Below are 14,523 nucleotides of genomic sequence, written 5' to 3'. Positions count from 1 at the left end.
GGTAGTCACTCATTTAGCAACTCAGTATTAAATACCCTCTGTGTGCCTCGTTCAGTAGCAGGTGCTGGGCATAGTGGTTAATAAGACGGATAGAAAATAGTCATGGCAATGTAAAATACAACATAGGAAGTTCAGTCAATAATATTGTAATAACCATGCATGGTGCCAGGTGGGTACTAGACTTATGGAGGTGAATCACTTCATAAGTTATATAATTGTCTAAGCCCTGTGCCATACACCTGAAACTAATATAAAATAATACTGAATATCAACTGTCATTGAAAAATAAAATAAATTAATAAGATACAATCGCTCTTTTTAAGTACTGCCTATAGTACTGTCTAGTGAGGAGGGCAACATGCGGGTGAAAAGTGTCTGAGTCACCTACAGATGAGATGTCAGGTGTCTGTGAGGAACGCGGGGACAGGCAGTGTTTTGTGAAACAGAATGGAGTAAGAGGAATAGCTTTTGATTTTAAATAATTATGAAGCATTTGGTTTATATCAGGCTCAGCGTTGAGCTCTTTATTTCATTGTCTCACTTTAGCCACAACCACACAGGAGTCGGTAAAGCATCTGTTATTTATTTCATTTGGGAGGTGAAAAACAGATGACAAAGCCTGAGCTGCAGAGGTACTGCTCCAAACCACTGACCCACTTTCTGTCTCCGACAAAGTGGAATGTTACCATAATGGATAATAAACTGCTTGTGTTTTTTATTTTAAAACAGGGGAAAGGACCACTTGTACTTTGCAGAGAACACTGATACAATAAAGGACTCTTTTTTTGGACTAAAGCACCATCTTAATTCAGGACAGAGTATAGAGTCTATGACTGTGAAAGGCAAAGCCCCACAGAAGCAGATGTCCCTTCTCAACAGTTCTGAATTCCAGCCTCAGATTAGGACTGTTGCCAAGAGTCGCAGTGACTCATGTATTCTTCCTTCAAACAATCCCCCTACCAAGGACCTTCTTTCGGGTACGTACATGTTTGTGAACTGAAACTGAACTGTATTTATTGGGATTATGCTATTTGTTGGCCGTCCTGCAAAGAGAACCAGAATTTCTGTTTAAACTAAATAGGCAAATAACAGTAATTTTATTAGATCCCAGAATTTCTCACCATTTAACAGCAGCTCTATTAAACCTCTAAGTTACTTCTAAATAGTAGGTGCCTATAATTGTAGGTTTAGGGAAGGATCCTGGTCATGGGGGAAAGCCTTTATCATAGAAAATTATTAGTTCTTATTTGTTCCTAAATAATTCAAAGCAAGTAAGGTTTTGCCTCATCATGAGCATTTACTTGTATAACTGTGCAGAGGCTAGTACTAAATCTGTTTCACATCTGAAAACTACTGGTCTCAGAGTGGGGACATTTAGTGCACAGCAACTTCTGATCTTAAGCCTGGGAATTAAGTATGATTTGCAGCCAAACAAGTAGAAAGGAGTCACTTTACCTGTGTAAGGGCTTAGACTGAAATAAAAAAGCAAATAGCAACTGGATCAGATTACCTCATGTTAGGGAATGGTATAAAAACAAATGAGGGACCTGCTTGGTGTGGCTCAGTTGGTTGGGTATCCTCCCACAAAGCAAAAGGTCTCTGGTTTGATTCCCAGTCAGGGCACATGCCTGGGTTACCCAGACCAGGTCCCAAGTTGGGACACATGGGCAACTGATCGATGTTTCTCTCTCTCATCAATGTTTCTCTGCCCCCCTTTCTCCCTCTCTTCCTCTCTCTCTAAAAATGAATGAAGTCACTATTGTGACTTCAGTGGATGTTGTGGCTCAGTGGATTGAGCACTGACTGGCCTGTGAACCAAAGCGTCACTGGTTCGATTCCCAGTAGGGGCACATGCCTGGGTTGTGGGCCAGGTCACAGTAGGGGGCATGCAAGAGGCAACCACACATTAATGTTTCTCTCCCTCTCTTCCTCCCTCCCTTCCTTTTGCTCTAAAAATAAATAAATAAAATCTTTTTTAAGGAAGTCTTTTAAATAACTATTTGGGTACATATTTATATTAGTAAGAGTATTTTTTAATGAAGAAATTTTGTTAATATTTGTTAAGCTGAAATGTCCGTGATTCTCTATTTTTAAAAATATACTCTGATTCTATTAATTTTACTCTTTAATGCAACCTAGGCTACATTAATAAGAAAGAAAATTGTCCCACTGTACTCAGCACTTGCCAGCTCACACCTGAAATATTTTATTTAGACCTGGGCACCAGACTTTGAGAAAGGCATTTGTACACTCATTAAGCAATTATTGTTGAGCACCTATTAAACGTTTGGTATTCTTCTAGGTGTCGGGGATACAGCAATTTAAATTAAAAACAAAACCAAAAACCGCAAACTCCTGCCTTACGAATCTTATGTTCTAGATGGGAAGACCAATGATAAACTAGATAAATAAGTGTATAGTATTAGTTGGAGATACTAGCAATGGGAAGATAGGAAGCGAGAAAGGTGCAAGGAGGGAATGTTAGTTTTGAAACCAGAAACTCTGGCATGTGTGCTGCCTGTCACCTGCCAGACCCAGTAAGCAGAGACAGGGATTGATTCTTTATGGGTGCTGTATGCAGAGGGCTGGCAGTCTGAGAAGATGATGGTTTGTACCCTAACAGACGGTCTTAAATTCCATTTTAAACCAACTCTTTTTATAAGGAGAAGAAAAGTGCAGGTAAGGAGTTTGGAATTCAGTGGAAAAAAGTGTACGTAAGGGATTTGGAATTCAGGAAAGAGGTTAATCAGATAAAATCTGCAGTCCGGCAACTTCCCTAACATCCTTTCATCCTCTGACCAGTGATTTTCTTTATCTGTGTCCTGTGTCCTGTGTCCTGGTGATTTTCTTTATCTGTGTCCTGGGTGGTGGACTGTCTCTCCCTGGAACACAGTGGCTCGGAGGCCACCTTGATTGCTTATGGTCTCTTCTGGAGCACAAAGGTCAATCGCTTGTGGTCTCCTGGAGTTGGGGGACCGTACCTTCAGTTCCTGAAACATAGCTTTTTATATGCATTAACTACTAGGCTTATTAACTATTACCTTAAACTAGAATTTTCCAACTCTTGAGTCCCCCATCAGTTTTACATAGGTTGACAATGGTAGGCCTCATTAAGAAGGTAACAAGAGTAAAAATCTAAAGATGAGTTCCTTCTAACAAAAGTAGGCTGGTGAAGGTGTTACCGGACGAGGACTGGGCCTGGAGTGGGTCTTCCTCATGCCTGCCACTCGTGTGTGGGTTCTTGACTTCCTGTAGGAAAGATTTCACAACACAAGTCCAGGTGAGTTTGAGAGTATGTTTATTAAAGCTGGTGACAGTGAAACAAAGGAAGGGCTTCAAGTAGAAGCAGCAAAGGAGAGAAAAGAGGAAAAGGGAGCTTTGGAGACAGGTTCAGGGGGTAAGCCCAGCATGAGCTGTGGTTGCCCGCTGTCCTCTGGTTGCTGATCTCATGGGGTCCCTTAGAGTTTAGGAGAAAGACAGCAGAGGTACAAAGCATGAGTGTGCTCTAGCAAAAGCGCTTTGTCCTGAGGCTTTTTATCTTCCTTTGACTACCGCAATCCTAGGGAGGCTCTCAGGGGGGATCTTAACAGAATATTCATTAGCTTTTCAAGTGTGTCATTCAATATGTGGATTCATCAAAAAGTGTGTATAGAGGGATCAGGGTTATTTTCCCAGTTAGTTTTATTTTTAAATAATGTTATTGAAGAGGGACCAGGACCAAGCCTGGTTTTCCGCAGGACAGTCTGGGGTGTGTAAACCATTTGCTTCTAAATGTCCTTGGTTAGGGAAAATAAAACCTTGTAATTCATTAGATGGCTGGAAATTGCTCAGATTGTTTGGCCTTGCTTAATTATTTTGTCTGTTTCCCTTACTCCACTTGTCAAGGAATTTCCCTAGCTTCTCGCTATCCTGCCTCAAAGGTGCTACCAAGAGATATTTATTTAGCCTTGAGAAAAACAGCTACCTTTTATTGAGCTACTGTCATGTGCTAGCTCCTGTGCCAAGTGCCTTATACATAAATATAAAAAATTACATATATAATTTTTAAAAAACCGAGTGAGGTAAGGATTTTTACTCCTATTTTAAAATGCAGATACAGGCTTAGACTTAGAGAGGTCCTGCCTTGTCAAAGAGGGTAGATGGTCCTCAGCTCATTATTGTATCCTACTCATTATTGTACCCAGCTTATTATTGTTCCTAGTTCATTACTGTATCCTACTATAGATTTGATGTTAACCTAGGCCTGCTTTATATTTTTCTTTTTTAAATCAAAATGTGCTCAAGCCAAACAGAATATGCCAGGTACAACCCATGGTCTGCCATTGTGCATCCTCTTCCATAAGACTTAATAGGATCAGCGGATTTAAAGACAAACCAAGGCAGGTCATGACTCAGTGTGAGTTATTAGTTCAACCTGTTCAAAATGAGAAAGGACAGCTTCAAGAGGTAGTGAATGCTTTATCACTAGAAATGGTCAAGCACGGGCTAGATAGCCTTCTGATGAGACTCTTCCAGATTAGATTAAACCATCAAGTAGGCAGATATCTTTAAAATTTCCTTCCAACCACAAGATTATGATGTACTGAGATTAAGTGGGTCACTCTAGTAAGTAGGTCTAGACTTGAGGTCATGGGAGGGATAGAACAAATGCATAAACTTAATTATCTTCCTGGTCTGTCTTTATTGTACTGACATCACCCCATAAAAGGGGGTACAAAGCTGAGTTAGTCATCCAGCTAGCATTTATGAAAAACTAACTACACATTAAACTTCTAAGAGTTGGGAGTTTGGAATAGATGGCAAGAAGTTGAAACAAAAACCGAAAGCTTTATACCTCCCTGTGTTTTAGCAAGAGCTGTGCCTACGGCGTGTAGGAAATGCACAAGGGAAACATTTGTCCTGAACTCATTCAATTGCCCTTCCTTTGTGTTCAGGAAATGATCATTGAGTTGAGGTGCAGGAAGGTGCCATGACGCCTCTTATAGTGTAGGTACCAGCTTCCTCTTGAGAAGAGGAAATAAGATATTTTTGTTTCCATGCCTTAGACTTTAGAGAAGCTTTTCTAAGAATAGCTGTTTCAATAGTGAAACCTCTTGGAGGCCAATAAATGGACCACCTGTGCTCAGATTTTTCCTACTTGTTCTCCTTAATACTCATTTTAAAACCTGCTTTTGGAAAGTATCTTTTGTATGCCTGTTTTGTATCAGTCACTGTTTTGAGTATTGGGCTTAGAATAATAAATAAGATACAGACCCCGACCTTAAAAAACTTAGTCTTGTAAAAGGAAAGACTCTAAAGCAGAAACAGTACAATATGTGTGATAAATGCAACCGTGGAAGTATTTAATAAAACATTTTATCAAATGTCTGATATATATCAGGCACTGTAACAGGTACCAAGGATACAAAGACCAATAAAACCTAATCCCTAGCCTAAAATTGATGGAGTGAGACAGACAATTAAACACCATGTGATAAATTTTTTTGATGGAATTAAATGCCTGGAGCTTTGAGAGCACAAGGAAGTAACGTGTTTAAGGAATTGGAAATAGTTTAAGTATGGTTAGATCATAAAGTACCAAGGCTGTTGCTCTCTCTAGAAATATTTTAGGTATCAGTATAAAAACAGTTTTTCTACATGGGCCTGAAATCAAATGAAGTTTACTGTTGTCACTGTTTATCATTAACTACTTTATTCATAAAGCATTTATTGAGTGGACCCACCTCATCAAAGAACTTTTCAATATGGTTAGACAGAAAGTTCATTTGCTTTCCCTATAAGATGGTTCTAGTAGCAATTAGTTGTCTTTAACTTCATTCAAAACAGCTTTGTTAGATTGTATTGTAACAGCTGTCATATCAGTGTGCTTTTTAAAAACACTTATCAGAATTGGTTAATTTCAGTGTAGCATTTTAATACTGAAGATGGAAGATAATATGCAACATTTTTGGCATATTATGCTTTATTATTTCAAGAAATACAAAAACACAACTGAAAAACAAAAAAGGATTTGTGCAGTGTGTGGAGAAAGTGCTGTGACTGATTGACTGTATCAAAAGTGGTTTTCAGAGTTTCATGCTGGAGATCTCTCGCTGGATGATGCTCCATGGTCGGGTAGACCAGTGAGAACAATCAGCATTATACTGTCAGGGAGACAGCCAACACACTCACAATATCCCGGTCAATAAAATTATTGGAGAAAATGAAAAATGTATCTCTTATTTTCCGGAAAAAACCATACAGACTTTTTTGGCTACCCAATATATCAAATAAAGCCAGTACCAACTAGAAACTAAAAGGAAAAGGGTTTCCGGTCACATGGCAAGCTCCTATCAGTCAAATTTCCAATGCTAGCACACCATTTATTTTTTCACCTTTTCTCATTGAATAAACAAGACAGGCATTTTCTGGCTGAATCCCAGATAAAATGAGACTTATTTTTTTAATTAAAACAAAAACCCAATGAATTATGAATGGAATATCATGTGGCCATTATTTACATAGAAAAAAGTTAATTCATGTAGTTAAGTGAAAAAACACAAAACAGTATATATAATATATATCAGTTTGCAAAAGAAAAAATTTCTATATATAAATAAAACACTGGTACATGTATGCATAGATTTAAAAACTAGAGGCATACCTCAGAGACGTTGCAGATTCAGTTCTAGATCACCGCCGTAAAGCAAGTATCACAATGAAGCAAGTCGTATGAATGTTTAGTTTCCCAGTGCATATAAAATTATGTTTGTACTATTCTATTGCCTGTTGAAAGTGCTATTAAGTCCGTTTTTTAACAGTGTACATGCCTTAATTAAAAAATGCCTTATTGCTACAAAATGCCAACCGTCATCTAAGCCTTCAGTGAGATGTAATCTTTTTGCTGGTGGAGGGTCTTGCTTCAGTGTTGATGGTTGCTGTCTGATCAGGGTGGTAATTCCCGGAAGGGTAGGGTGGCTGTGACAATTTCTTAAAGTAAGACACCAATGAAATTTGCTGCATCAGTTGACTCTTCCTTTCCTTTGAACACTTAGAGGCCACTGTAGGGTTATTAATTGGCCTAATTTCAATATCGTTGTCTCAGGGAACATGCAGACTTGAAGAGAGGGAGGGGAACAACCTGTAGGTAGAGCAGTCAGGACATACACAACATTTATTGATCAAGTTCACCATCTTATATGCGTGTGGTTCATGATGCCCTAAAACAATTAGAATAGTAACATCGAAGATCACTGATCACAGGTTACTATAACCAAGAGTAATGGAAAAGTTGAAATACTGTGACAATTATCAAAATGTGACACAGACACAAAGTGAGCAAATGCTGTTGGAAAAATGGCACTAATAGACTTGCTCAACACAGGGTTCCCACAAACCTTCAATTGTAAAAAAACAATATCTACGCAGCACGATAAAGGGAAGTGCAATAAAATGTGGTATGCCTATGTAAGGAATGTATCGAAATGTCAGCAATCCATGTTCTTGGGTTTGGAATTGATGGGTCTTTCAGTTTCCTGTTGCTGCATAACAAAGTACCACAAACTTAATAGCTTAAAATAACACCCATTTATTAACTCACGGTTCTGTGGATCAGAAATTCAGTAAGGTACGGTTGGGTTTTCTGCTTAGGGTATCACAGGCTAAAGTCAAGGTATCAGCCATGTTAATTCTCCTCTGCAAGCTCTCGTAATTTTTTTTCGAGGTCATTCTTGTTGACAGAATTCTGTTCCTTTCAGTTGTACAACTGAGGTTCCATTTCCTTGCTGGCTGTCAGCCAGGGGCCACTCTCAGCATCTAGAGACAGCCCCGCATCTTTTGCCACATGGTCCCTTCCATCTTCAAGGCAGCAATGATAACTTTTAATCCTTCATATGCTTCCAACTCTGACTTTCATATCCTGCAAACAACCAAGAAAACTTTGTTTTTAAAAGATTTGGGACCACCAGTAATCTTCCTATCTTAAGGTTGACTGATTTGGAACCGTAATCACACCTGCAAAATCCCCTCAGAGAAATACCAGGATGCATGTTTGAATCACTGGGAGGAAGTATGTGTATACCAGGGGCCGGGGAATCTTGGCAGGGGATGCGGTAGAACATCTTAGGATCCTGCCTACCATGATGGGTGATATTTGTTTTCTTTTAGTTTAGTTGTATTGTCACTAAATTATACTCATTGAACATAGGCTGTTTCGAGATTTGGGGGCGGGGGATTTTTGCTTTTAACCTATATTTTTAACTCTATATACAAACAAACATTAGATGCTTATAAATCTGTTTAGCTTGGTTTTTTTTCCTCTTGGCCTGACCACCCTATCTTCTTTATTTATAGAAGCTATAACATTCCAGACTGAGAGAGACAGGTACTTGGTGTCTCCTCTCACTCACTCTAAACAACTGTGGAACCTCAAGAAAATAATACTTCCTAGTATTCCTTAGAATAATGCCATTGGTCCTAAGCTTTTAAAAAGAAGTCCAAGGACTAAAGTAGGGTCATATGTAGTATAGTGGCTAAAAATCATCTACTGCATGCATAACAGGAAGATTGCTTATCCTCTGTGCCTCTCTATTTTGCACTTGGAAAATAAAGAAAATAGTAGTACCTATCTCAGGATTGTTAGGAGGATTAAATGAGTTAATATGTGTAATATACTTAGAGTAGCTCCCAGCACACAGTAAGAGTTCAGTAAATGTTAATCTGCTATAATTATTGTTACTGTTGTTTAGGGATGGGGTAAATTTTACCTATCTAAAAGTCTGAAGACTTCCTCCTGACTTTTCTATTACCCTGCGATATGATCTTAGAAAAGTTACGGAAATTTTTTGGTATTCTTTTCTTTATATATTCTTTTCTTATTATAAAAATACAAATTTAGAATAGGTTATCACTATGGATCCTAAAAGTTTAGCTGGTATAGTTGTGTTTCTTGGATAATAATGACATTAAAACTGTTACAAATAATAAGAGAATACAGTAAGGTATCTGAATACAAAAGTGTATATATACACATTACTGACCTTCTTATGTACAAACACCAGTTGGAAGAGTCAGTGCAAGCATTTAATGGCTCCCGCAAAGGAGTCAGTCTCTTCAAAAGAGAGACTTCATTCACTGCTGTAATGCCAGCATCTAAAACAGTTGACATATTAGAAGCTCAGTAAATATTTGTTGCAAAATGAATGTCCTCAAGGCATTATCAAGCTAGTGGGAGAAGGCAGCCAAGTAGCCATTATGGTACACTGTGATAGAAGCAAAGGTTCTAAATATTGCAAGCATTTCTGCTGGATTTGAGATTTTTTGTGTTCTTCTTTTATCCTCTTCAGCTCTCTTGGAACAAGGCAATAAACTGCGTAACGCCATGGTGGTTTCTGCAATGAAATCAAGCCCAGACACTAGCGTGTTGTTAGATGAAGTTCATCTTCCTATGAAGGAAGATTTTCTTAGAGCATCAACCCAGTAAGTTACAGAATAAACAGAACCTTAAGAGTTTATTTCTTGATAGTTGTTAACATCTGTTTTTGTCAGGTTATGGACTAAATAATTTCAAACTGTTCAGAAAACAATTCTTAATATGGTGGAAAAGAAGCTTAAACTAGAAATTAAGACACTCAAAATTTAGACCTAGCACTTGTACTTAATAAACATGTAAATGGCTCAATTCTTTGTGCTCTGAACCAGCATGCTTATATATAACATGGGGATTCCCTCCTCCGCCTCTTACAGAAATGAAATGAGAATCTAACATAGGAAACAGTCTTGTAGATTGTGAAGTTTTATGTATATTTAAGGTAGTTACATCTAAAGTATGTTAAATTTTCCCTGTTGAACCATCTTTTAGCTCAGTTAATTCTGATTTACATTTTTTCCATATGTCAGCCACTTAGAAAGTATTTTTCCACACCTTAGAATCAACGCCTTATCTAATAATCAATTTAAAGACCACATTGAAGATCACCTCCTCCCTGCAACTGAGAATACACTTTGGAAACATGGCACAAAAGCCGACACCAGAGCCATACAGCTGCTATTGGGCAGGTAAGAGCTCTTAACTCGCTTTCTTTGTTCTAAGTTCTTCCTCCAAATCATTGTGTACGTTGTTCCCAGATTTATCTTCATAAAGTAACACTTCCTTAGAAAAACCAAGACATTCCCTCACTTGTTGAACACTAAATAAAAATTATTATTCATTACCCACTTAATAAAAATATAATCTTTAGCCTTTTGTTCTTAGCCTCACTTACAGAATGGTCTTTAATCCACCTTTCCATTCTTTTTTATTTTTTATTTTGCCTATGGGGAAAGAAGAGGGAGAGGGGGAACAGAGTGCTCTTCCAGGAGGGAGAGCACCCACCTTTCCGTTCTTAATCTTCCAGCTCTCTCCTCAACACTGATGTTAGCAGGGTATAATGAAAAGATGGTGGATTTTACATAGACACAAGTTGTAATTTGGTGTCTACCACTTATTACCTATGTGGCTTGCACAATTAGGCAGGAAAAAGTAAATAACAAGGTTGCAATTGGAAGAGAAGTAAAATTATCTCTAGTCACAGATGACATGATCTCATATGTAGCAAATCCTAAAGAATGCACTAAGAAACAGTTAGAACTAATTAATTCAGGAGGATTGCTGGATACAAGATCAATATGCAAAAAATCAGTTGATTTTTTTATATACTGGCAATGGATAATCCAAAATGAAATTAAGGAACAATTTATTTACACTAGTAGCATTGATAAGAATAAAATAGTTAGGAATAAGTTTAACGAAAGTACAAAATATAAACTCTGAAAACTATAAAACATTGTTAAAAGAAATTTAAAGGATCTAAAATTGGAGGAAAAATCCCATGTTTATGATTTAATGCAATCCCTATTGAAATCACAGCCGACTTCTTTGTAGAAATTGATGAGCTGATTTCTAAAACTCCTATGAAATTGCAAGGGACCCAGAATAGCCAAAACAATCTTGAGGACATAAAAAGGAGGAAGATTCACTTTCTCCTATTTTTAAACTTCCTACAAAGCCACAGTAAACAAGTCAATTTGGTACTGGCATAAGAACAGACATATTAATCAGTGGAACAGTCTAAAAATAATCCCATGTGTCTGCAGTCAACTGATTTCAACAAGGGTATCAAGATCATTCATTGAAAAGTCTTTTCAACAAATGGTGCTGGGACAGCTGGCTAGCCACACACAAAAAAAATGAAATTGGACCCTTACCTCAAATCATGTACAAAAATTAACTCAAAATAGATCAAATAGCTAAATAGAAGAGCTAAAGCCATAAAACTCTTAGAAGAAAGCATAGAGGTAATCTTTATGACCTTGGATTTGGGAGGGGATTGTTAGATATAACACTGAAAGCATTAGCAACAACAAAAAATAGGATAAATTAGATTAAATTAAAATTTAAAATGTACTTCAAAAAATAATATTAAGAAAGTAAAAAGACAACCACAGAAAGTAAAAAGACCACAGAATGGGAGAAAATCTTTGTAAATCTTTTATCTGATAAATGACATATCTAGAATATATAAAGAACTCATATAATTTAATGATTAAGAGACAAATAATCCAATTAACAGTACAGGTAAAGGATCTAAATAGATATTTCTCCAAAGAAGATAGTCAGATGGCTGATGCACCCATGAAAAGATGTTGACACCATTAGTTATTAGAGAAATGCAAATAAAAGCCATAATAAAATACTACTTTATAACCACTAAGATGGCTAGAACCAAAAAGTCAGATAATTGCCCTGGCTGGTGTGGCTCCGTGGATTGAGTGCCAGCCTGCAAACCAAAGGGTCACCGGTTCGATTCCCAATCAAGGCACATGCCTGGGTTGTGGGCCAGGTCCCCAGTGAGGGGGCACGCGAGAGCCAACCACACATTGATATTCTCTCTCTCTTTCTCCCTCCTTTCCTCTCTCTAGGGAAATAAAATCTTTTTTTAAAAAAAGTTTACAAAAAGTCGGATAATAAGTATTGGTGAGCATGTGGAGAATTTAGAACCCTCATATACTGCTGGTAGCAGTGTTGAATAGTCTTTTCAACAAAGTGTTATAGCCACTTTGAAAGATAGTCTGTCAGTTCCTCGAACTGTTATACATAGATTTGCCATATGACCCAGCAATTCATCTCCTGGGAATAAACCTAAGGGAAGTAAAAACATGTACCTGAATTTTCATAGTAACATTATTCATAATAGTCAAAGATGTTTATCACCTGATGAATGGATTTTTTAAAAGTGGTATTTCCATACAGTGGAGTATTATGTTGTCATTAAAAGAAGTAAAGTACTGATAACATGCTGCAGTATGGATATACCTTAAAGACATCATGCTAAATGAAAGAAACCAGTCACAAGAGTATATATTTGTAGTTCCTTTATATGAAATGTACAAAATATACAAATCTATAGGGACAGAAAGTAGCTTAGTGGCTTAAGGCTGGGTATGATGGATGGTCATAGTGGTAATAGCTAAAGGATATGGAGTTTCTTTCTGAGCTGATGAAAACGTTCTAAAATTCCCTGTAGTGATGGTTTATTCATATTTGTAAATGTACTAAAAATGTTCATTTCCTCACTTTAAATGGGAGGATTGTATGTAATGTGGAGTATGTCTAAATAAAGCTGGTTGAAAAAACATGAGATCAAGAATCTAGCAAAGTGAATGAAAAAAGACAGATCAAGGTACACAATCATGAATTTTCAAAATATTAGGACAATACAGAGACAATCTTAAAAGCTTTCAGAAAGGAGAGAATGGTTATAGAAATTGGAATGACGTATTCCAGAGAGTTGACCAACATGGTAACACTAGACGCTTCTCAGCACTCCTCCTGCCATAGATGTGCCGAATGTACAGCTACACAGAAAGCAATTCCACCAAAAGAGATCCAGAAGGGAAATGAGCAACTTCTACACATCAGACAAATGAGAAAATACCATCAAAATGGGTAGGAAAGGCTGAAACACTCTCACCATAAACCCCACCCTGCAGTGCCATACATTCAGGAGAGAATCCCCAACTCCTAGCTGCTTGAACAAAGGATTTGGGCCTCACCTGTAGTGCCCCAACTTTTAAAGTTCCTACCAGAGAGAGATGGGCTCCCAAAACATGTAGCTCTGAAAACTAATGGGGCTTGCATCCACAAGACTCAATACTATAATAAAGAAGTTAAGATTCTTAACAGGCATGCAAACACTCACCATGATGCCTGATACAGAGCCAGACAAGGACACCATGAGAAGGGAAAATGACAACCAATATCCCTGAAGAACATAGATGCAAAAATCCTCAACAGCCCTGGCCAGGTGGCTCAGTTGATTGGAGCATCACCCCTATATACCAAAAGGTTATGGGTTTAATCACCGGTCAGGGTGCATATGGGAGGCAACCAGTTGATGTTCTCTCTCATGTTGCTGTATCTCTCTCTCTCTCTTTCTCTTTCTCTCCCCTGCCCCCTTCCTCTCTCTCTAAAATCAATAAACATATGCTCAGGTGAGGATTTAAAAAAATCCTCAATAAAATGTTGGCAAATCAAAACCAACACTTTATTAAAAGTATCATACACTGTGATCAAGTGAAATTTATTCCAGGGATGCAAGGATGATTCAACATCCACAAGTCAATAAATATGATACACCGTATTAACCAAATGAAGGATACAAATCATAATCTCGGTAAGTGCAGAAGAGCATCTGTCAAAATTCAACGCCTATTCATGATAAACCCTCTCAACAAACTGGATATAGAAGGAACATGCCTCAACGTAATAAAGGCCATATGTGACGGTTTCACAGCCAACATCATACTTATTAGGCAAAAATTAAAAGCATTTCCCTAAAGATGAGTAGCAGGACAGGGATGTCCACTTTCACCACTCTTATTCAACATAGTACTGGAAGTCCTAGCCACAGCAGTCAGACAAGAAGAAGAAATAAAAGGCATCCAAATCATAAAGGAAGAAGTAAAATTGTCATTATTGCATATGGCATGATACTGTATATAGAGAACCCTAAAGATTCCACCAAAAAACTACTAGAACTGATAATGAATTCAGTAAAGTATCAGGATACAAAATAAATATTCAGAAATCAGTTGCATTTTTATACACCACTAATGAACTAGCAGAAAGGGAAATTAAGAAAACAATACCATTTACAATTGCATGAAAAATATAAAATACCTTGGAATAAATTTAACCAAGGGTATAAAAGACATATACTTGGAAAATTGTAAGACATTGAAGAAGATAAAAATAATTAGAAGCATATACCATGATCATGGAGAGGAAGAATTAACATCATTAAAATGTCCGTACTACCCAAAGCAATCTATAGATTCAACACACTTTGTATCAAGATACCAATGGTGTACTTCACAGAACTAAAACATTTCAAAAATTTATATAGGACCACAAAAGACCCCAAATAACCACAGCAATCTTGGGAACAAAGAACAAAGATGAAAGAATCATACTCCCTGATGTCAAACTATAGCACAAGGCCATAG

The 14,523-nt window shown here is 37.4% G+C and overlaps 1 protein-coding gene across 5 annotated transcripts in view; it reads left to right on the top strand.

Annotated features, from left to right (window-relative positions):
- Positions 1-14,523, top strand: part of C2CD3 (C2 domain containing 3 centriole elongation regulator) — a 121,932-nt gene that overhangs the window by 15,926 nt on the left and 91,483 nt on the right. For 3 of the 5 annotated variants that reach the window (XM_024572560.4, XM_053924194.2, XM_045181866.3), the window contains exons 5-7: positions 730-977; positions 9,324-9,456; positions 9,907-10,035. In XM_024572560.4, coding sequence (XP_024428328.2) covers positions 730-977; positions 9,324-9,456; positions 9,907-10,035 — 510 coding nt within the window. Of the gene's footprint in view, positions 1-729; positions 978-9,323; positions 9,457-9,876; positions 10,036-14,523 lie in introns of all 5 variants that reach the window. The other 2 variants (XM_053924195.2, XM_053924196.2) reach the window with 1 other exon arrangement.

Source organism: Desmodus rotundus, chromosome 5, assembly GCF_022682495.2.
Source record: "Desmodus rotundus isolate HL8 chromosome 5, HLdesRot8A.1, whole genome shotgun sequence".
NCBI classification, from domain to species: domain Eukaryota; kingdom Metazoa; phylum Chordata; class Mammalia; order Chiroptera; family Phyllostomidae; genus Desmodus; species Desmodus rotundus.
Note: the sequence above shows the minus strand (reverse complement) of the source record. Positions and strands in the feature narration are given on the sequence as shown.